Here is a 24,196-nt window from a genome sequence, read left to right on the forward strand (position 1 = left end):
GGCAAGATCATAAACAGAATAGTGACTCCTGGGGCTTCATTGGTAGGGCCTGGCTCAAGGTTAAGGCCTACTGACAAACCTCCCCTATCCCCTTGGCACAGGGAGATAGCTTCTCAGTCTTTCCCACATTCCTAGCCATCCTGACTGCCTTCTACAGCCTTAAGTAGCTTAGACTTGGCAAATACTCAGTAACCCAAGGGAGCAACCTACTCTGGGGACAGAATTTTGTTTTTTACTGGGCTCCTTTGGGAGGCTTTTCCAGAAATACGGGAAGATCTTTCCCCCTGTATAACCCCCAATCCTTCCCAGAGCCAGGAGTAAGCTGTAAACACATACATACAGGCTTTTGGCTGTAGTCATACTAAGAAAGAAGGGAGATTTTACTTGAAGCTATAGAAATGGCTTCTAAGTCTCTGAGGCTCTTCCCCACAGCCAGATGCTGCCAGCTTTCAGAATATCAGGGATGACGAGGGAGATACCACCCTAGCCCTCGAAGTAACTTTATGGTGTAGGATCCTATGTGGTCCCCCACAGCCCCTCACACTGCTGTCACTGAGCCTTTCTCCTTCCCTGACCCAAGATTTGGCTCTGACCACACTCAGTGACTCACCTTTAGCCTTTTGAATCCACAGACTCAGGAGCTGGCTTCCCTGAAATCATCAGGGAACACAAGTATCAGCTGCATTGAGTGACTAATATTTGTTCACTTTATTGTTATAAAAGTAGCACTTCATCAAATGCTGGTGACTCAACCCTGTAACCCTCGCTACTGAGGACCATGGGTCAAACCTAGCCTAGGTAGGAAAGTTCATGAGACTTGTATCTGCAAATTAATCACTGACAATCCAGAAGTGGAGCTGTCTCTCAAATGCTAGCAAAAATAAATAAATAAATAAATAAAAGCTTTAGGACAGTACCTGAGTTCAAACCCCAGGACTGGCACACATACATACAAAAAGAAAAAACAAAACCAAAAAACACTTCAACTGTATTAAGGGTAAAATGAGAAAAGCTAGTAGGAATCTCACCTTTGAACAGCAGCAACCCCACAAGCTTGGTATGGTAGCATCAGACCACTCATAATGCTCTCTCAGCCACCTCACTGAACCCATTACTCCACCCTGGACTCTCTTTACTTGCTCTGAATAGCTAGGTTACTCCTTTGTTCCTTACTTTCTATGAGTAGACTCCTCATGTGACACTCTGGTCATAGCTTGTCTATGTTCATAACTTGTTCATAACTTGTGACTAATTACATGCCTTTTTGGGGCCCTACTGGAGTTGAACCTAGACCCCTGCTAGATGAATGGGGCCCAAACAGCAGCCCAGGACCTAAGAGAGCAAAGAGGGGGTTCTTGGGCCCAACTCTCACTCAGAACTAAGGCATATCCATTCTTCCTGGCTTCCCTCAGATACTTCCAAAGGGTACTTGATTCCTCAGCCCACTACCTGCCTTGCCATCCAAATTCACCTAGGCTACCAACGTCACCCCTAGCCCCCCCTTTCTCCCCAGAAGTCTCTCTGGAGTATCCTCTAGACCTTGTCTTCCTGGTCAACCTTCTTTATCCCTAACCTGGGCTTCAAGAGCCTCTTCACTGGTATGTACACCCAGCCCCCCTGGGGTGACTGGTATGAGGAACCATGACACCTTTCAGAAGGGATACTAGTACCCAACTCTAGCCAGAACTTGCATTTCTTCAGAGTATGTGCCTGACCCCCAATCAGAGTTCACTGAACATTGGTCATCTGCCTGAGGCACCTGGAGTTTTTGGCTTAGAGATCTCAATTTCCCAGAACCTTCCCCCACAGGGGTGAGGCAACATGCAAGTTATTAATTCATTCCCCACTTGCTCTCAGGTTCAGAAGCTGCCTGGCAGACACCACAACCAGAATGAAGATCCCAGCTGCTGTCCACAGCTGCAGCATTGTGCTGGTCTTTCCTTTACTGCTGTCTGTACTCCATATTGCTACAGCACAAAAGGTATCAGGTACCCCTGGATGCTGGTGTGAGCCCCTGTGCATATGTGTGATATGAGAACGGGTGTCTGGGAAGTTGGAGGGAGCCTCTGGGTATGAAAGTGTTTTAATAGTGTGTGCAGGTCAGTGTATATAAAGAAATGATGCTGACTGTCCACCAGACATCCTGAGGGCCTTATAGGTAAGTATTCCCCCATTTACTAGAATGGGTCATGTACTTAGCCACTTGCTCTTTGAGGCTAGCAATGGAATGGACTAGATAATAATGTGGCTTAATGAATCCAGCTCTTGTGCTCCCTGGCTGAATGACTTCCAGAAAATTGTCTATGGTTTCTATAATTCCATTTCCTCATCTGTAAAAAAATTGAAAACCTAGCTATTCAGGGGGCTGAGACCTGATGATCTAGGTTTAAAATCAGTAAGGGAAGAAAAGTCCATAAGACTCTTATCTCCAGATAACCACCAAGGAATCAAATGGAGCTGTGGCTCAAGTGGTAGAATGTCAGTCTTAAGTGAAAAACTTAAACACCTTGAGTTTAAGCCCCAGTACCAATACCCGCCCCCCCCCAGAAGGGGTAACAATGGAAATTTATGAAATTTAAACATAAGGTACTAAATAAGAGCTTCGTGTTTTATGCAGTATATGGCCCAAAGCTAAACTTAAAAGTCACTGGGATGCTCTGTGCTGAACTTAGTATGCTGGCAGCCAGAGTTAGTGTAGACACAAGCCTGGCACATTATAAGCAGATTGTATGCGCATGTCATCTGTGGCCTTTCCCAGCAGATTGTATACCTCTGGGGCAAAGAACATCTTTGTAGAGAAAGAAGTGCCTTGTGGGGAGGGTAGGAAAAATGGGCATGAGCCCCTCTTCAGAGATGACTAGTGGGAATATTTTCCCCCTTCTTCATGGAGATCAAAGTCACCAGAAATCAAAGAACCTACTTTACTGCCCTTTCACTGGGCAGAACTCAGCCTAGACCCAAGCTCCTGACCCCACCAAGCCCTCACCCCTTTTTTTTTAGTCAGTCATGGGGCCTGGGCGTTGTCCCTAAGCTCTTCAACTCAAGGCTAACTCTCCACCACTTTGAGCCACAGCATCACTTCTGGTTTTCTGGTGGTTAATTGGAGATAACAATCTCATGGACTATCATTCCCAGGTTGGCTTTGAAGTGTGATCCTCATATCTCAGCCTCCTAAGTAGCTAGGATTACAGGCATGAGCCACCAGCATCTCATCTGAGCCACCTTTCTCATCTGAAAGGAAAAGCATGATTCTCCTTCCATACTTGGACTTGGGCTCCCCCATACATATGTACTAGCTGTTCCCCATGGGGCACTGAAGGCCCCCATAGATTGAGATAGATGTAGCCCTTTCCTTGTTTGCTATAGGATGGGAAAATGAAGCACAAAGCTGCCTCTAATATCAGATGAATGCTCACATGGAAAATGCTTCTCTGGGTGCAGCCTGAAGCCTAGTCAAGAGATTAGAGAAGGTCTGAGACAGCATCCCTGAGCTCTTCAGCTTAAGGCTACCATCATGGCCCACTCTTGAAGAGCTGGGGTGGCATTGAAACTATCTAACCATCTTCCCCTTTGCTGGTCCAGAATGACATTGACATCTATAGCCTTACAGTGGACTCCAAGGTTTCATCCCGCTTTGCCCATACTGTTATCACCAGCCGAGTGGTCAACAGAGCCGATACCGTGCGGGAGGCCACCTTCCAGATGGAACTGCCCAAGAAAGCCTTCATCACCAATTTCTCCATGTAAGTGCCTTTCTAGCCCCTCCTCATCCCGCATCATCCCACAACTCCATGTCCCCTGGGACCCTTGAAACTCTCTTTTAGAAGGCAGGCATACAGGACACCGGGTTCCACCTGTCAGCCTCGTAGAAACAGGAATGCTACCAAGGAGCTCAGAGATGTCTCCATCTCGCCTGCTATCCAGGCTTTCACTAAGTGCTACCAGATAGCAGGCAGAGTGTCATGGCACTGTATGTCTTTGCCTTAAAGAAGCACAACGTTGGGATTTACCAATGCAAAGACAGACAGGATCCAAAAGGAAATCATCTCAGATTGGAAAATAGGACTTATGAACCCATAGTGGAGAGCTGCCTCAGGGAAGGACAGCATGTCTGCTCTGTGACTTTAGGAGATGCCTAGGATGCTTCTGGAAGGTGGTACCAGTCCTTATTTAGTCCTCTGATGTGCCCCACCCCCACACACAGAATTTTGCAATATTTGCTGAACACAGCAGCCTGTCCTTGGCCTCTGTCTTTTGACAGAGAGGGAGTGTCTCTGGAGAACTTTGTTGGGGGTTGGGGTCCCTATAGTTGACTTCTCCCTTTCTTCCTATCATCCCTGCCATACCTCCACTAGCTTCTATTTTCCTAGTCCCAAGTCTGGGCTGGTACCTGCCAGCCTCCATTAGGAGCCAAGGCCACTGCCTCTGCTGATAGTCCAGGCCTGGCACTGCCTCTTTGCCCCCACACTTTGCTTCTCTATGAGGTAGGGACACAAGGGCAAGGTTCTCTGCACCCTGACCTGGCCAGTAGCCCCGCAGGACATCTGAAGAGACAACTGTATCTGGGAGAAAGAGTCAGACTATTTGCGTCACAGCCTCTTCCTGGCCCTGAGTTACATTAGACTAGGGAGGTGGTGGAGGAGCTGCTCCTTATACCATATGCTGCTACCCTTCACACTAGAGCCAGGTAGAGCAGGCATCCATTTACCTGGTGTGCTCCTGTTCACCACACGAGACCTCTTAGAGTAGTTTCCTTCCAGAGTAATGGTCTGGACTTTCTTTCTCAACCCAAATTATGCCTACTAGAAGCAGTTCCATACCTTGGAGTCTTGTCTAGTTGCTCCATTCCTCTTGTCAGCGATGCCAAGCTCTGTGTAAAGGACCTGCCCTGGGCAGGAGGGAAGGAGAGTGCTTTGGGGAACAGGATCATTTAGCAGCCTCAGTCCTGGGTCTCTCTTCTTTCAGAGTCTCAGAGTGGAGGCTGCATAAAGGGCTGGATGAGATGTGGTTCAGAAAACTCCTACTGGTGATTGTCCACTGACTGCCTCTGAGAACCACCCATGAGGCACATTGGAATAAGGAGCCAGGCTGCAAGGGTGAAGAAAGGGCTAGCTAAAGACAGCCCTGTCTCCTGGGCTACCTTCCTGCTGTCCCTTCAATGAAACTCATGAGGACTAATTATATCTGCCCCACCCAACACTCTACACAAATCCTCCTATGTAATACTCCTACATAGTACCTACATAATAAATGGCAGTAGGCTCAGATATGCCTTTGGGAGACTGGCAAACTAGTTAAGACCCTGTCTCATTCACCAACCTGAACATGATGGTTCATGCCTGTAATACCAGCTATGTAGAAGGTATAGGTAGAAGAATTATGGCTTGAGGCTAGCCCAGGCAAAAACAAAACAAACAAAAAACTGTCTGTAAAAAACAAACAAAAAACTAAGGCCAGTGGTAGAGCTCTAACAAGTGTGAGGCCCTAAATACAAAACCCAATCCTGCCAACAACAACAGCAAACACACACACACACACACACACACACATATATGCATATACATACACACACACACACACACACACACACACACACACACACACACACACACACACTCAGGGCTTTGTGCATGCTAGGTGAGCACTCTACCACTAGGTTACGCTCCCGGCCACAAAAGTATTTTTTAAAGCACACCAAGTCCTAGAGAATCCTTTTCCCTCAGGCTCTCAACAGCTCTTACTCCATGTCTTCAGGATCATTGACGGTGTGACCTACCCAGGAGATGTCAAGGAGAAGGCCGAAGCCCAGGAACAATACAGCGCTGCAGTGAGGCGGGGAGAGAGCGCAGGCCTTGTCAAGTGAGCTGATCGGGAGGGGGCTATAGAGAGAGACCTCTTGGTTATTTCCTTTGGTCCACTCCACCACCCGGCCTGGAGGGGCAGGCCTGATGTCTTTCTCCCCCAGGGCTAATGAGAGAAAGATGGAGCAGTTCCAGGTGTCAGTCAACGTGGCTCCTTCTGCCAAGGTCACCTTTGAGCTGATGTATGAAGAGCTGCTCAGTCGGCACCTGGGGGCATATGAGTTACTGCTAAAAGTGCAGCCCCAGCAGCTGGTCAAGCACCTGCAGGTACCTGGTTCTCCTTGCTGCTTGGCCTCTCATAAGTTCAGCTCAGGCTCTTGGCTGCCTTTGACCCCTATCTTGCTTCCAGATGGACATTCACATCTTTGAGCCCCAGGGAATCAGCTTCCTGGAGACAGAGAGCACCTTCATTACCAATGAGCTGGAAGATGCCCTGGTCACCTCCCAGAATGAGACCAAGGTGGGAAGGGTACTCTGGGACTGGTCTGTAATTGGCAATTGGGACAATGGGAGGAGCTTTTGAGAGATCTCCTTTCCATGCCACCACTGGAGAGTTAGGGAGAACAAGGCCTAGAGACCTTTGTGCAAACTGAGATCTGTGCTAGATAGACTTGAAACGTAGACCACTTGCCAAGTTCTGCAGCCAGGCAAAGAAGGATATAGCTAGATTTCAGTCATCCTGAGTCTGGCCTCTTCCAGCTCCATAAACAGGAACACACATGCCACACTACACCATATGAAAGCAGGTCAGCTTGAAAGTCCCCTGGAATACTGCCCCACAGCTGGAGCTGGAATCCTGATTCCTAGTGTGCCTATAGAGACGGCAGATGTTGTTGGCATGGCCTGCTCCCCACTTCAGCCCAGTTTGTTTCTCTAGGCTCACATCCGGTTTAAGCCAACACTGTCCCAGCAGCAGAAGTTTCCAGGTCAAGAGGACACAATCCTGGATGGCAGCTTGATCATCCGCTACGATGTGAACCGGTCTCTTTCTGGAGGCTCCATTCAGGTGGGTATACTTCAGATAAGAACAAGCAACCTAGAGATCTGTCTGCCATGACAAGTCTCCTGAGCTTGAATGTTTAGAAGAAAAATATGATAGGCCCTCCTTAGTATGCACAGAATGACAATTCATCTGTGTTTTCATCCCTGAAACACTGTCTTTTCAGAGTAGAAAAAGTTCACGAGTTTCTGATATCATTATGCTTCCTTTTGCTCCATTTTTTTTCTTTCCCCAAGTCTTTCCTCTGTTGGATGGCTGTTCGGCTTATTATGCCTGAACCTTTTAGTATAGCTGAGTCTAGTGCTGAATCAAATAGGAGGTGAAGTTGGGGAGGGAGTTCTAGTGTCCACAGGGGAGAAGATAAGGCTTCTGCTAGAGAAAGGCTGAGCCAAGAAAGATGGCAAAGGAGACATTGGGATATGAGCAGTGTGTTGTTAGCAGTGGTATAGAAAAGAGGGCATGGAACACAGAAACTCATAATAAGATTTGAGATGAAGAGTGTGGCTTCCAAAGTAGGGCAAGTCTGCATCTCTGATCACCTGAGTGTGGTCTCACTGTGGTCACAGATCGAGAATGGCTACTTCGTACACTACTTTGCCCCCGAGGACTTGCCCGCAATGCCCAAGAATGTAATCTTTGTCATTGATAAAAGTGGCTCCATGAGTGGCCGGAAAATCCAGCAGGTGGGTCCCAAGGGCTGGGGTTGCCCTTGAAAACTCATATTCCCTTATGCTACCATCTGTTGTCTGTCTGGCCCATCTTCCTGGAGGTGGGGAGTTGGGAGGGGGCTTCTGACCTCTGTCCACAAAATATATACATGTCCCTACTAAGACCTCTGTCCAGGATGCCTTATGAACCTCAGGAAGTCCCTCTGAACCTCCTTTTCTCCTTTCTCCCTGATCAGACTCGGGAAGCCCTAATCCAGATTCTGAATGACCTCAACCCTGAAGATCAGTTCAACCTCATTGCCTTCAGTACAAAGGCAACCCAGTGGAAATCATCGCTGGTGCCAGCCTCAGCTGAGAATGTGAATAAGGCCACGAGCTATGCAGCCCAAATCCAGGCCCAGGGAGGTGGGTGCCTCTGCAGCCCCAAAGGTTGGGGAGCTTCTGGGACCCTCAGCTAAGAGCTACTTCAAGTGTATACCCTTCAGGAACCAACATCAATGCTGCCATGCTGATAGCCACGGCGCTTCTGGACAGCAGCAAAAGGGCTGATCTGTTGCCTACAAGGAGCATCTCCATCATCATTCTGCTCACTGATGGTGACCCCACTGTGGGTGAGGAACATTGCAATTACTACAGGTCACCCTGGCTTGATATAGGGCCTGGAGCAAGGAGGGGAGTTGCTGAGACCTCTTTAGGCTGTAGGGCTACAGAAATACCCATTGATTGAACAAAGTTATTTTTTTCTCGTTCAAACTCATGAGTTCAGGGGAGACAAATCCCACCAAGATCCAGAAGAATGTACAGGAAGCCATAGGAGGCCAGTACAGCCTCTTCTGCCTGGGCTTCGGATTTGATGTCAGCTACCCCTTCCTGGAGAAGATGGCGCTGGAAAACAATGGTCTGGCACGACGCATCTATGAGGATTCAGACTCTGCCCTACAGCTCCAGGTGCCTGTGTACTCCACATGGGCTGTGGAGCTAAATAGATCCAGACTGGTTTTGTGACCCATGCCCTTGCCATTCTGTAGGACTTCTACCAGGAAGTGTCCAGCCCACTGCTGTCAGCCGTGGCCTTTGAGTATCCAAGCAATGCTGTGGAAGCTATCACAAAGGAAAACTTCCAACTCTTCTTCAGGGGCTCAGAGCTGGTGGTAGCTGGGAAGCTCCGGGACCAGACTCTTGATGTACTCTCAGCCAAAGTCAGTGGGCAGACGGTGAGTGTGGCTAAACCATACTAAAGTGGAGAACAGGTTTGTAACTACCTCCTCCTTTGCAGTTAGAGTGCCTAGGTTCAAGTCCCAGCCCTGCCAAGCACTAGCTGTCTGACCTAGAGCGAGACTCAAAGTACCCTGGGTCTTCAGGGCCAATTCCCATTTCACAGATGACCAGACTGCGCTCCAGGCAGGAGAGACAACATATGCTGGGCCTCACTACATCCACATCGGGAGCCCAGCTCACCTTGTAGTACCCTATCCTTGTTCAACTGTCTCTACTTCTGTACTGTAAGCAGTTCAGCCTGTTCTGCCTCCTCCTAGGACATCCCTATCATGTCACAGAGACACAGAACACCTGCCCTGAATCAGATCCTTCTTTAGGTCCTGGGAATTTCTGAGAGAGACAGGTTATGTACACATGGAGTTACAGGCTTGGCTGGTTCTGACAAATCCAGGGTCCCTGGGAAGCAGCACAGGGAATTCTAGGCTGGCTGGGATCCAAATGGGCTTCTTGTAAATGGAGCCTCGCTAAGAGTGATGAATAAGTAGGAAGCAGGCAAAGCCTAGATGGGAAGGAGAGGCATTCTAGACTTATGTAGCAGGAGGGCAGTGTGTCTAGGGAGAATGACAGTGGGCAAGGAGGCCTATGCCTGTTCTTAGGACACACAGCCAAGTATGGTGACTATTCATGCAGACTGTGAGGCCAGCTTACTTGGCATCAAAGTTATCACTGCCACCTCTGGGAGGTGACAAATGAGGAAGTCACTTTAACTTCCTGAGAATAACTCACTTCATAAAGTCACCATGGAACCAGTATCCAGCCACGCCTAAACCTCCATATATATCACTTGGTGGTGTTAACCTGTATGTGCCAAAACATAGACCCTAAGGTTTTAGTAGTTACTTCAGTGGTACTGCCTCAGACCTTATGTTTTTTTAAGATATTATTATACAAGATAAAGCCAAGTACAACAATGTTTGTTCAAAGATCATTTAAGGAAAAACAGCAAATATGTACTTGTACATGTGGATAGGGAACTTTGTGCAGGTAATCTGTATGTGCCAAAGCTCTGGATGAGAAACAGAGGAGCCAGTTCCATCAGGGCAGGCAGGATATGAGCCACAGTGTAAAGATCCTCTTGGATTCTGGGGAGACCTCGGTGAAAGAGGGCTGGACTCTTTTGCCCTCACCCCCTATTTCCCAAACTGCTACCTGAGCCAGCTTGAGACCATAACTCCGTGCACTTCTCACAGAAGAAAGTAGCTAGTCTACTAGAGTCTGGACACATGCTTTTCTGTCATTGTTCCACAGTGTACAGCCTCAGCACAGGGGCCATTTTGTTCAGGGACAGTTTGTTGGAACAGATGAAGCCCAAATGTAAAGCCATACATTTTGATCTCAATTCTGCCACTGACTTTCCCGGAAAGGCTCTTTCCTTCCTGGTCCTTTCCATGTTTAGAGGAGGGAACACTGTATTCTGGGTTCCTTTCTGCTCCTCACTGAATTTGCAAGGCCTTCCTGTTGCTAGCTTGGGATTCAGATGCTATCCTTATTTCCTTTTCCCCTACAGAGTTAACTAACCCTGAACTTTTGACTGTACACCTACCTTGCTGCTCCTGGACAGTTGCTACTACCCTTTCTCTCCATCTCCCTGTCCTTAGAGACTACAACTGAAAACTACCCCTACACCCCTTTTATGTCCCAACTCTATTCAAAGGAAATGCTGTCTGTTGCAGCCTGTTGCTAACCGCAACCTGAGGCAACACACAAGGATACCAGAGATGAAGAAATTAGAAAAGCATGGAGATAGAAAAGATAGTGGTCCTGAGTTCCCATAAGCAAAGATGTTTATTTGAGTTTACACTGGGAAGGTTACCGTGGATACATGCAAAAAATAAAACATCTAGACTAATATTACAATCAGAGCCAAAACAGTTTGTGAGAAACATTGGTTCCTCTATGGTTTGGAGAAAGGAGACTGTAACTCCAGGCAAAAGTCCAGACACGTATTTCACTGTATCTAGCCTTTCAGGTCATGCCCTCAGCTCTTTGTCTAGCCTCCAAGGTCCAACTCTCAGCCTTTCCAGCACTAAGGAAGGGGATGGGGTGGTATTTTAGTCTCTTAACCCACTCCCACTCCAAAGCTGTCTGTTTTAACCCTTCCATGACCAGCTCCCAGTGTTGAGAGTACTGTTGTGACAATGTTCCAACTTCTCAAACCTTTTCCAGGTTTTATAGCTCAGCTTCAGAGTTCCATACAGCAGCCCTTGAAAGTGGGTCAATGCACTGATGGGCCCACCTCCAATCAGGGCTCAGAGTGCTTGCAAGAAAGTGTGGCGCCCAGGCTCTTACTGCTTCTGCCATGGCTGGGTCTCTTTTTTCCAGCACATGCAGAACATCACCTTCCAAACAGAGTCCAGAGTGGCCCAGCAGGAGGAGGAGTTCCGGAGCCCCAAGTACATCTACCACAACTTCATGGAGAGACTTTGGGCATACCTGACCATCCAGCAGAAGCTACAGCAGATGTGAGTGGCCTTGACTACAGACCACTGGGGTAGACTGTACCCAGTATCAGTGTTCAGTATCAGTGTTCTCCCAACCCCTTTTCTGGTGAAGCAGGCATAGCTGGCATGGGATTCTCCTGATGTGAGAAGAGATATTATGTCAGCTTCACATCCTCCCAATAGGACTCCCCTAGAAGGGACCACTGGAAGGAGATTGTCCCAGCACCCAAGGATCTCCTGAGCTTTGATGTCCTCCACCTGCAGGGTTTCAGCACCAGATAACGAATCACAGGCCCTCAAGACTGAAGCTCAGAACCTGTCACTCAAGTACCACTTTGTCACTCCTCTCACATCTATGGTGGTCACCAAGCCTGAAGGCCAAGAAGAGTCTGTTGCTGAGAAGCCTGTGGAAAACAGTGAGTGTGAGGATGACTTCAGTCTCTTGCCTTCTGACCAAGACCATAGTCCTGTCCCTCCCCGAAATTCCCATGAGCCTCACGCTAGGTTTCCTGGCTCCCCAGCTTCACTGCATGTGCCTGTGTAGTTTTGGTGTTGGGAAGCAAATTTGACAGTAGCTACCTTTTCTCTCTTCCCTTTCCCCTTCCTCCTCCTTCCCTTTCCCCTGCTCTCTTTCTCTCTTCCCTCTCCCCTCCCCTTTCCCTAACCAGTCAACAAACACAGAAGAGTCTTCTCAGGAGGTAATAAGACCTAATGTGCTCAAAGGCTAGTCTTGGTAGGGTCCCTAGTGTAGCAAAGGACCCTGTCCTACCACTGCCTAGAAGCAGTGTGTCTGACCAAATATGACTTTAGTACTTGCTCATTCAAATACTGGCTGACCCTCAGGATCTGTCCTAGAGACTAGGGCCATAGTCCCCCTCCAGTTGGTACCCCAGAAAGGTAGGTCTAAGGAATAAACCCAATTTCTCATTGACTTTCCAGGAGATAATCCATCCAGACGTTTTGCCACGGGACTCCTAATGTCCAGAATAGCAGGTAGCAGAGGGTTGTTGTAGGGGAGAGATGGTACACGGATCTATGGCTCTGGCTATAGACAAATTCTGCCCTTGTGGAGGGGAAATGCCTTGCCTGACTAACCTGACTGGTAACAGGCCTGAAGTGAAGCTTGAATGTGTTTTGATTAGGCGGCAGTTCTGCAGATACTTCCTCTGTCAGAAGAACAATCAATAGACCAGGTAACTTGAGCAGCACTGTCCTGGGAGTTCTAGCAGTGAGTGACTCCCAGCTGGGGGAAGCCTTACCAAGTGGTGGGGTGGGAGTGGGCCCCCTGCCTTCTCCATATCTCACTGATGGCACAGGATCTCTGACCCCAGTGAGGACCCATGACACCACTGCAGAGAGAAGTACTATGTGTCAATCTTTCCAAACCAGGAATTCCTAGCTTCTCTCAACTCTCCAGAGATTCAGGCCATCTTCATCATCTTTCTGTGACATATGGACAGCGTGGACCTCCTCACATTCCTCCTCACTACACCCCACAAATGATCCCGGACTTGCGATTCTGTAAGCTACTTCCTGACTCTATGAAGGTCACTGTGCCTGCTCCATAGAGTTGGGTGAGAGAAAACACCAAGCATGCAGGGCACCAGCAGCTCACCCCTGTTATCCTAGTAATTCAGGAGGCTGGGATCTGGTGATCACGGTTCAAAGCCAAGAAAATCTGTGAGACTCTTATCTCCAATAAACTACTCAGAAAAAGCGGGAAATGGTACTGTGGCTCAATTAGTAGATTGAGCAAAAGAAGCTCAGGGACAGAGCCCAGGCCTAGAGTTCAAGCCCCAGGTCTGGTAAAAAGAAAAAACATGTGCTGGAGAGGAAAAGGATCCCCCAAGCTGTGGGGGCCCAGGATCTCTCTTCTAGAGCTTTCTGTCCCAGAGTGTTGGAGCACAGAATTTTCTGAGATTGTCCTTGCCAGCTATCCACCAGCTTCCCTTTGCCTTGTCCTCTGCATTTTATCTCCTTGGGTATGAGTTCTCCTGGCTTTTTTTCACCTGTCTTTAGGTTGCTTTATACCTATTGTTCACACTGGCTAGGATTCCATTCTAGGAAGGGCAGGCTTTTCCCCATTCCTAAAGCTAACATGCTCCCATGTAGTTTCTTATCCTCTTAGTCTAGACTCAGATGTGATAGTGGAGAGGTAGAGGGTACTAGAATTTTCTGGGTAGCAGGAGGGAGGGGTGCCTGAAAGATGTGCTTATAGCCTTGCACCTTGATTGTCTTCTCCCTTTTTATTTCCAAATGTTTCTGCAGCTCTCCCCACAGTTGCACGGATGGCTCCCTCAGATCCCAATCAAGATGTGCTACAGGGCAGGCAAATACAAATGAAAGGTACTCCCAGGCCAGAGCCCCTGGAGCACCTTCTTGTCCTAACTGGAAGATTCAGGGAAGGGAGAATTCAAAGGCTTTCAATGAAAGAGCATCCTAGCCACACTTGCCTACTACTCCATTTTACAATATTCCTATCCTCGGTAAAGGGCTGTCTGAATGTAGATTGACTTTCCTTCTTTCTTCTTTTAGAAACCACCCAAATGCACCCATCTCAAGGTAGGTTGCTAACCCTCTCAGTACCCCTCCCTATCATTCCCCCCTTGAACTCTTTACCTACCTGCTCCCTTGCTATCCCAGCACCCTTCCAGGCTCCTGCTATCATCCTGCCACTGCCTGGGCCCACAATGGACCGGCTCTGTGTGGACATCAAGCACTCCCAAGGGCCCATGAACCTGCTCTCAGACCAAGGTGAGAGGTACCCCAGTCATTGACCCACAGAGACCCAGACACCATTTACACCCATTTACCATCTACTCACAGAGATGTACATACTGCATGTGCACATGCCATGTGTCCAGACATGACATTCCCTCAGCCACTCAGGTCTCTCTCTGGACTTCTCATGCAGATCCTACATGACCTTTGTGTATTAACATCAGATCCCAGAGCAAGGGGCTAGAGCTTTCTGAGGCTCAGGGAATCTGCGTGGAGCCATCCAGGAGGACTGGGCCTTGGCACCCAAGCAGAGGGAAAGAGTGAAGGTGTTTTAGATGGAGGAAACAGAGCTGCAGAACACAGAGCCCCAGTCTTTCCATGGGCCCTAAGTGGTGTGCAGGATGGGTATAGTGGGAAGAGTGGGTGTGCCAGTCAGATCCCACTTTCTAGTCCTGGAAGAGCCTCATTGGTCCAGCTGAAGTGGCAGGCAGACCCTGAGGATGAACACTTCTCAGGGACATCAAGTAGAAGTACCACCCACAGCAAACTCATTCCTCTCAGAACTACAAGGTCTCCTGCTTCATACTCAGACCTACTTGGCCGGCTGCTCCTCCAAGCAGAGATGTCTATCTTACCTAGGGCCATCCAGCTAGTTCAGGGTCAGGGACTGGGCAAAAGTTTATGAACTTGAAACAAGACCTCCTTCTCAGAAGTCTTATCAAGGGTGATCATCACCAAGGATTCTGAAGCCCCTTGGAAGCTCCATATGACAAGAGATGAGTAAAGGATCATAAGAGGTAGGCCTGCTATAGGAAATGAGCGATTCTCCCCAGGAGACTAGTTAATGAAGAACAATTCTAAGGTCATGGAATCAGGAAGGATTCCCGTACAGGTCACTGACCTCTTCAGTCTGACCTTTTCAGGGCTTGAGGTTACTGGTCAGTATGAAGTGGAGAAGGCTGGATTCTCACAGATTAAGATGATCTTCAAGAACCCCGAGCTGCGGGTTTTTGCAACCCCTACACATGTGGTGGTGACTCGGAACCGAAGAAACTCTGAATACAAGTGGAAGGAGCCGGTGTACTCAGCGTTGCCCAGGTAAGTCTTAGGTTGGGGTCCCAGATGGATGGATGACCTTCAGGGTGCTGACAGTAGCCACAGGCCTGGGAATGGAATGGCCAGGTGTAAGTCTTCTGCAGCAGGCCTCGCTCCCAGAGGGACAGAGATTCAGAGCGCAGCCCTGAGCCCCTGTAGCTCTGGAGGCACCCAGAAGTCATCCTTGCACCTACTTTCTCTCACACTTAACTCAGGTCGTTTTCCTATGTAGAGACAATATAGTGTGGTTTGAAGCTCACTATGTAGCTAAATCCTGTGTGACTCTGCACAGGCCATTTAGTCAGTCCACTAGAGCCTCCGTTTCCTCACTAATAACTACAGATAATTATTTATTCCAGCCCTGAGCCAGAGAGCTGGAAGACTCAGTGAGAGGAAGTCTTGGGGGAACATGTGCTATCAGATGGTACTGTACTTCCCAGACACCCAGAGGCCAACAATGCCTGTGAGATCCTGATGATGATCATGCAAATACAAGATCATTGTCTTCTGGGATGGGGATGTGAATGCTATCCTTAGGGTACCATGTTAGTCACAGTTTTGTCCCTGTGTCAAATATTTGAGAGAAACAACTAAAAGAAAGCAAGGCTTATTTCGGCCCATTCCCACATGAAAAATGAATGCATACCCAGCAAATTGGGGTTTCATCTGAAAAACCTTTCAATTTCATACAAAATTTCAAAGTATTTTTTGTTATCTGATAGATACACGAAGATAAATATAAGTTCCATGTCTTGGCAACATATACTAGAAAATAAAATCAAGGGCCAGGAGTTTGGCCTAGTGGTAGAATGCTTGCCTAGCATGCACAAAGACCCGGGTTTGATTCCTTGGTACCACATACACAGAAAAAGCCAGAGGTGGTGCTGTGGCTCAAGTGGTAGAGCACTAGCCTTGAGAAAGCCCAAAGACAGTGCTCAGGCCCTGAGTTTAAGCCACAGGACTGGGCAAAAAAAGAAAAGAAAAGAAAATCAAGCATTCCTATTCAATTGTAGTGATACACATAAAGAAGTCAGGCTACCTCTTTTAGATAAAATTTAAATCACTGGACAATATAAATTTGGAGCTGTTCTACTTGAAATAATCCAAAGTGCAGTGGCTCACACCTGTAACCGTAGCTACTCAGGAGTCTAAGATCTAAGGATCACTGTTCAAAGCCAGCTCAAGGAAGAAAGCTCATCTCTAATTAACTACCCCAAATCTGGAAGTAAAGATATGGTTCAACTGATAGAGTGCCAGCCTTGAGTGCAAAAGCTAAGAGAGAGCACCAAGGGCCCTGAGCTCAAGCCCCAATACTGGCACCAAGTAATAATAATAATAATAACCTCAAGGTAACAAGGTTTTACTCTACATGCTTACCCTAACATTCATAAAGAAACAAAGGGACAAGAATTTCAATATTATTTTAAGTAAATAAAGGAAGATATAGAATGAGACTTTAGCCATGAAACACATTGTTAAACACTAATCATCAAAAGAAAGTGGCCCATGACATAAAACCAGAAGATACAGGGTAGGTATATGAGAGGAACTGTTCGTCACATTTCCTTATTTTTGTGACCAAATATTGAGAGAAACAACTTAAGGGAAGAAGGATTTATTTTGACTCAGTTTTAGAGTTTTTACTCCATCATGATAGGGAGATGTAGTGAAGCAGAACAGCTCAATCATGATAGCCAGGAAGCAAGGAAAGAGAATGCATCAGCTAGCTGGCTCTCTCTTTACCCTCCCTCCTCTCCACTTTTAAAAAAATATATTTTCATTTTTAAGGTGTTGTACCATTTCCTAAGTCAGGTAATGAGTACATTTCTTGTTGGAGACATGGTCAACGCTTTCCATGCTTTCCCCCAGTTTTTCCCTCCCATCCCAGCCCACAAATTGTTGTATTGGTGGTATTTGTGCTCGAACTCATGGCCTTGTATTTGTTATGCAAGCACTTTACCAGCACAGCCATAGCTTTAAGCCCTTTTGCTGAAGGATTTTTTCCTCAGATCTCCAGCCTCATATATATGCTGTTAGGGATTTTATATGGTAAATATAGGAAGTCTGACTTTTAAGTTATGCAAAGATGGGTGTTTTATCTTTGCTCTAATTACTCCTGGTGTTATACTTTCTGAGTTCTTGGGGATTTGAGGAATTTCTTCCAAGTAGGAAGTATCATGGCATAAAACAGGCGTGTATCCTTGAGATAAAGAAAGCATCCTATTGTCTACATTTTGGGTAGGAGGTTGCTTAGTTTTGGGGGAGCATTTTTCTCACAAAAATTATGTTGAATATTAATACATTTCAGTTTAATTCTGTAATGTAAAGAATTTTTAAAATTTAAAAAAAAAGTTCATTCTTGGGGTGAGAAATGCATCTCTCAGGAAGGAATACATCCTGCTGTCTTTCTTTGAAGCAAAGATACTGCTTCTGTTTTAATGAGTTGCTTTTTACCAGGCATTTTCCTCAATTTATCCTGTCTCAGTGCCAGGGAAACTGGATGTCATTAAGCTAACTTTGGTCCTTTTCTACCAATGAGAAAGCTGAGCTCAGATTTAAGGAACTTCCTGCCCAAGGCCACATTACGCCTTCCAAGACAAGAGGGGCACCCTAGTCAATTCTGAGTCACCATTTGAGGCTCCATGCATATTTCTCTGCCTTCCTGCTCAAGGGGCTGGGTTTCTCCACAGCCTGAAGATGATCATGGACAAGAGAGGCCTCTTGCTGCTCAGTGGCCCGGACAAAGCCACCATTGGTGTATTGCCTGTAGATGGCCCTGAGAAGGGGCTCCTGCTCCTTCTTCGTGATACTGACCGTTTCTCCAGCCACATCAACGGGACCCTTGGTACTGCACCTCCCCTAAAACACTACACTACCTGGGAACAGGCAGTGCCCTCACATCTGCTAGTCCCTCACATACTGTCTAGCTCTTGATGACTGACCCTTTATGTCTCAGGCCAGTTTTATAAAGACCCACTTTGGAGCCCACCAGAAACGGAAGATGACAGCAGAAGGACACTGAGGGTCCAAGGAACAGACTACTCTGCTACCAGGTGACTCACTACAAGCAAGCCCCTGAGCCCAAATGGGGGTGGGGAGGTAACTGGGAGGCTGGCAGCTAGGCTCTTGAAGAACCCCATTCTTTCTATCCTGGCTCAGGGACTACACACAGAGGAAGGTTGATAGCTTAGATGTATCTGAGCCACCTTGCCATGACCCCACAAAGGACAATCAGCTCAGCCCTACAGCCATAAGATTACTAGGATTGGTTGGGGAGAGTAGGGAAGTCTTGGCTGTTCCCAATACTAAGAGCCCTAGACCATGGAGACCACAGACAATGGGTCGCTTTGGTAACCCTGTGGTGACTGGGCCTCCTTTGCCCATGCTAGAGGGAATTCTAGAGAGACTATGATACTCCCAAATTTCCCACCACCTGTAAGGTATTGCTGACCATCTGTCTGTCTGTTCTCCTCCATCCCAGAGCGCTCAAGTTGGATTATCAAGAGGGGCCCCCAGGGACAGAGATTTCCTGCTGGTTGGTGGAACTGTAGTTGGTATGGGAGCATCTGTGCCCTCTATGACACCTTGTGAAGGGCAGATAGCTTCCATCCTATGGCTAAAGGGCACTGGTGGGACTTGGATCATGATGGTGAGAAGTTGTCCCATGTGTTAAATAAAGAAAGGTGGTGTGAGCCTAGGGAATGTGTGTCTGTGGTTCTATATGAGTAAACTGGATCCCACCCTGAACACTTAGTCTTGTGGAACTTTAGAACTTTTTTTTTTTTTGCCAGTCCTGGGCTTGAACTCAGAGCCTGAGCACTATCCATGGGCTTTCTCAAGGCTAGAGCTCTACCACTTGAGCCTCAGCACCACTTCTGGCTTTTTTCTATGGATGTGGTACCGAGGAATTGAACCTGGGTCTTCGTGCATGCTAGGCAAACACTTAACCACTAGGCCAAACTCTGGGCCCTACTTTAGAACTTTTTACTGTCAGTCCCCCAAGCCCTTTGGCTAGGAAGGCCCATGGAGAACTTTTAGCTTTCTTTCTGTATTTTATAAATAGAAAAACTGAGATTAAACCATTCATTTAAAATAGGAGTATAAAATCCATGTAGCCACCAGTTCAGGGCCTGGAGCAAGAACAGAGACTGGGGTTTCTTTACTGTCACCTGAATGGTAGAAACCAGTTTTGACTCAAAGAGTGAATTGGGTTAACCTCTCTCTTTCTTCCTCCCTCCCTCCCACCCTCCTTCCCTTCTTCCTTCCTTTCTTTTTCTTTCTTTCTTTCTTTCTTTCTAGCTGTCTATTTTTCTTTCTTCCTTTCTCTCTCTTGATCTTTCTTCTTTTCTCTCTTTTCTTTCTTTCTGGACACTAGAGGAGAAAGGAAAGAACAGGCCACACTTGATCTTCCACAGGCAAGGACAGTTTATTGAGATACAGCAGGGAAAGTCACAGCCTTCCCACTGGCTTGGAGACTATGTAAACAGGTGGAACAGGAGTTGGGTTTTTAATGAGGTCTGAGTAAGGAGGCAGAGGTTAATGAGAAAGCCATTAGATCTAGGGAGGTGGGGATGTAGAACAATGGAATGTTTCAGCCAGGCTTAGGTAGATTTCTCTGCCAGCTTCAGGCTTATTTTGCGCTCATGCCTGGGCTTGAACTTAAGGCCTCACACTCTCCCTCAGCTTTTTTTTTTTGCCAGTCCTGGGCTTGAGCTCAGGGCCTGAGCACTGTCCTTGGACTTTCTCAAGGCTAGAGCTCTACCACTTGAGCCTCAGCACCACTTCCGGCTTTTTTCTATATATGTGGTACCGAGGAATCGAACCCGGGTCTTTATGCATGCTAGGCAAGCACTTTAACCACTGGGCCAAACTCCTGGCCCTCCCTCAGCTTTTTTGTGCATGATTTTTGTTCACCACTTGACCCACACCTCTGGTCTGCTATTTAAATGATTAATTGGAGGTGGATTTTCACAAACTCTAATGCTGGGGCTGGCTTCAAACTTCTATCCTCCAGGTCTCAGCCTTCTGAGTAGCTATTGTCACAGGCATGTATACTAGTGCCCCTGTTTGGCCTGATTTTATTTTTTAAGTTTTTTTGTTATTATCTTTAAGTAGCTATTAAAAGATGTTACCATTTAACAAAGGAGTTTATAAATACAATATATCTCTCTTTTTTTTTTTCCAGTCCTGGGGCTTGAACTCAGGGACCGAGCACTGTCCTTGAGCACTTCTGCTCAAGGCTAGTGATCTACCACTTGAGCAACAGCACCACTTCTGGATTTTTCTGTGTATGTGGTACTGAGGAATTGAACCCAGGGCTTCATGCATGCTAGGCAAGCACTCTACCACTAGGCCAAACTCCTGGCCCTAAATACAGTATATCTTGATCAACATCATCTCTTTCAACATTTTATTCCATCCCTTCCCACCTGCATCCCTTCCCCCATCTCTTCCCTCACTCTTCTTAATCTTGTAGGATATACCTTGGATTCTTGACCCCTTTTCTCTCCATCAGTCTACCTTTTCCCCTTGACTCTACCCCATCCCTTTCTGGCTTGTTCTTTGTAGGTCAACTCTCAAACTTTTTTTTGTTGTTGGTACTACTGTTTGAACTTAGAACCATATAGACACTGCTTTACAGACACTCTGCCACCTGAACCATGCCCTGAAGCCCTTTTGCTTTCTTGTTTGCTTGTGTTTTTTTTTTTTTGCCCAGGACAGCTAAATAGTCTAGAGATAATTTTAAGTACACAGGAAGATTGTACACAGGTTGTATGTGATATGTGATACTATGCTAGTAGGAACTCGAGCATCTTTTTTTTTTTTTTGGTCAGACATGGGACTTGAACTCTGGGCCTGGGCACTGTCCCTGAGCTCTTCATCTCAAGGCTAGCACTCTTCCATTTGAGCCACAGCACCACTTTCGGTTTAGTGGTGATTAATTGGCGATAAGAGTCTCAGACTTTTGTGCCTGGGCTGGCTTTGAACAGTGATCCTCAGATCTCAGCCTCATGAGTAGCTAGGATTTCAGGTGTGAGCCGCTGGCCCGGCCCATCTGTGGGGTTTGATAGCCTCAAAGTTTCTGGAACCAATGGTAAAGAGATACAAAGGGCCCACTGGTCTTTACCTGCTTCTGAAAGAAAGTTTACAATCTATGGCTTACAAATAAATAGTATAGAAATGTGTGCTAGCCCATTCCAGGAGCCTTGAAACAAGTGTAACACTGAGGAAGCCACAAAACATGCAGCATGCACACTGGCCCCTGCTAGGGGCCATGAATCACGTGTGTGCACCAGCCACTGGTAGAGCCCGACCAATTTCTCTGGTGGACTTAGATGCAAAGCTCCTCAATAAAATATTAGCAAACAGAATCCAGAAACAAATATTTAAAAATCATACATTATAACCAAGTCGGCTTCATCCCACAGATGCAAGGCTGGTTTAACATACACAAATTAATACATGTAATTTACCACATCAACCGAGCCAAGATCAAGAACCAAATGATCATCTCAATAGATTGCAGGAAAAAGCCCTTGACAAAATACAACACTCATTCAAGTTAAAAGCTCTGGAGAAACTAGGAATAGAAAGAACATTCCTTAAAACAACAAAAGCTATATACTACAGACCAACAGCCAACATCATATTAAATGGGGAAAAACTAAAAACTATTTCTCCTAAAACCAGAAATAAGGCAAGAATGCCCACTCTCTCCACTCCTCTTCAATATAGTTCTGGAATTCTTAGCCAGAGAAATAAGGCAAGAAAAGATCATTAAAGGGATCCGCATAGGGAAAGAAGAAGTTTAAGTATCCCTATTTGCAGATATGATCTTATACTTGAAGGACCCCAAATCTTCCTCCTAAAATCCTAGAGCTGATCAACCATTCTGGCAAAGTAGAAGGATACAAAATTAACCCAAACAATCAGTAGCCTTTCTGTATGCCAACAGTGTGTAAGTAGAAGGGAAATGATGAAAACAATCCCATTTGCGGAGCCTCAAAAAAACCTAGTAATTAACATAACTAAACATGTAAAAGATCTATAATCTATATAGTGAAAAAAAGAATAAAAAAAGAGGGCTGGGAGTTTGGCCTAGTGGTTAAAGTGCTTGCCTAGCATGCATGAAGACCCGGGTTCGATTCCTCGGTACCACATACATAGAAAAAAAGCCAGAAGTGGTGCTGAGGCTCAAGTGGTAGAGCTCTAGCCTTGAGGAAGTCCAAGGACAGTGCTCAGGCCCTGAGCTCAAGCCCAGGACTGGCAAAAAAAAAAAGAATAAAGAAAGAAATCAAAGAGGATACCAGGAAATGGAAATATCTTCCATGTTCATGGATAAGTAGAATCAATATTGTGAAAATGGCCATCCTGCCAAAAATGATATAAAATTGAATGCAATCCCTATCAAAATCCCAATGACATTCTTTTTTTTTAGTCCTGAGGTTTGAACTCAGGGCCTGGACACTGTCCTTGGGCGTTCTCAAGGCTAGCACTCTACCACTTGAGTCACAGCATCACTTCTGGCTTTTTCTGGATATGTGATACCAAAGATCGAAATTCACATGGAACAACAAAAGACCTAGAAGAGCTAAAGCAATTCTAGGCAAAACAAGCAATGCAGGCAGTATCATAATACCAAATTTCAAACTCTACTACAGAGCCATAATAACAAAAATAGCTTGATATTGACACAAAAATAGACCCCCACAATCAATAGAAGAGACTAGAAGACCCAGAAATAAAACCACATACTTACTGTCTTCTGACATTCAACTATGGGTGTTAGGAAAACTGGGCAGACATATGCAGAAAATTAAGTGGATTCCTGCTTGTCATCATGCTCTAGAATCAACTCAAAGTGAACTGAAGACCTCAGCATCAGACCTGAAACTCTGAAACTATTACTATAAGAGTGTAGGAGAGACATTAGAAATTATAGGTACAGGAAAGAACTTGCTGAGTCCCAGGGACACAACAGATAGGAGAGAGACTTGACAAATGGGACTACATTAAAATACAAGATTTCTGCACAGCTAAGGACTTAGATACTAAACTAGAAAGCCAACCAATTGGAAAAGATCTTTACCAGTAATACATCAGACAAAGGCCTAATATTCGCTATATATGAGGAGCTCAAGAAACTAACCCCTTCCACACCAAATGGGCAAGGGAGCTAAGGAGAGACTTCTCATAAGAAGAGGTAAGAATGGCAAAGAAACACAAGAGGAAATGTTCATCATTTCTCATAATGGAAATGCAAATCAAAACAACTCAGATACCATCTTACCCCAGTTAGACTGGCCAATATTTTGAGCTCTGACAACAACAAATGCTGGCAAGGATGTGGAGAAAAAGGAACCTTACTGCACTGCTGGTGGGAATGTAAACTAATACAGCTACTCTGGAAAGCAGTTTGTAGGTTCCTCAAAAAATTAAATGTAGACCTTCTCTACAACCCAGTCATACTATTCCGAGACATTTACCCTGAGTATCATGAGCCAGGATATGACAGGACACCTACTCAACCACGTTCACTACCACATTATTCACAACAGCCAAGATATGGGAACAACCCAGATGCCCCACAATAGATGAATGGATCAAAAATGTGGTACCTATACACAAGAGAATTTTACACAGCCATTAGAAAAGATAAAATAATGTCATTTGCAGGGAAATGGATGGAACTAAAACAGTGAGATAAGCCAGGATCAGAGTGACAAATGGCAGATGTTCTCCTGATATGCAAATGTTAGATTTAAATATACAATGATATATGACAAAGTATACAGGATTCTAGACAGCAATATACAGTGAGAGCAAAAGAAGGTAATCTTATGGGAAAAGCACCAAATTTTAATACCCAAGCTCCTCAAATATATATAAAATTATATGATAAATAAATCCCAAAGATAAGGAAACAAAAGACATTTTCTTCTTTTTTGCCAGTCCTGGGGCTTGAACTCAGGGCTTGAGTGCTGTCCTCGGGCTTTCTCAAGGCTAGAGCATTACCACTTGAGTCACAGCACCATTTCCAGCTTTTTCTATGTATGTGGCACCAAGGAATTGAACCCAGGTCTTCATGCATACTAGGCAAGTACTCTATCACTAGGCCAAAGTCCTGACCCA

General features: G+C 46.1%; 1 protein-coding gene across 1 annotated transcript; it reads left to right on the forward strand.

The window, feature by feature from the left end:
• The first annotated feature begins 1,860 nt into the window (after positions 1 to 1,860).
• Itih4 (inter-alpha-trypsin inhibitor heavy chain 4) lies at positions 1,861 to 18,761 on the forward strand. Its single transcript, XM_090321135.1, has 23 exons — positions 1,861 to 1,981; positions 3,583 to 3,743; positions 5,755 to 5,859; positions 5,966 to 6,128; positions 6,211 to 6,321; positions 6,739 to 6,867; positions 7,428 to 7,544; positions 7,766 to 7,934; positions 8,015 to 8,140; positions 8,296 to 8,477; positions 8,558 to 8,743; positions 11,130 to 11,269; positions 11,513 to 11,664; positions 12,188 to 12,241; positions 12,391 to 12,441; positions 12,638 to 12,769; positions 13,517 to 13,594; positions 13,784 to 13,810; positions 13,892 to 14,002; positions 14,893 to 15,067; positions 17,755 to 17,909; positions 18,021 to 18,117; positions 18,546 to 18,761. The coding sequence occupies exons 1-23, from the start codon at positions 1,892 to 1,894 to the stop codon at positions 18,613 to 18,615; spliced, it is 2,781 nt and encodes a 926-aa protein (XP_090177261.1). The 5' UTR covers positions 1,861 to 1,891; the 3' UTR covers positions 18,616 to 18,761.
• Positions 18,762 to 24,196: the final 5,435 nt, after the last annotated feature.

Source organism: Megascapheus bottae, chromosome 2, assembly GCF_031878675.1.
Source record: "Megascapheus bottae isolate mThoBot1 chromosome 2, mThoBot2.hap1, whole genome shotgun sequence".
NCBI lineage: Eukaryota > Metazoa > Chordata > Mammalia > Rodentia > Geomyidae > Megascapheus > Megascapheus bottae.

Excerpts from the sequence above, each read along its gene's own strand:
- Itih4 (XM_090321135.1), top strand. The coding sequence starts at position 1,892 with ATGAAGATCCCAGCTGCTGTCCACAGCTGCAGCATTGTGCTGGTCTTT. Across the intron at positions 11,270-11,512 it reads CAGCAGAAGCTACAGCAGAT|GGTTTCAGCACCAGATAACG; the intron begins GTGAGTGGCCTT and ends CTCCACCTGCAG. Across the intron at positions 13,595-13,783 it reads CAGGCAAATACAAATGAAAG|AAACCACCCAAATGCACCCA; the intron begins GTACTCCCAGGC and ends TTCTTCTTTTAG.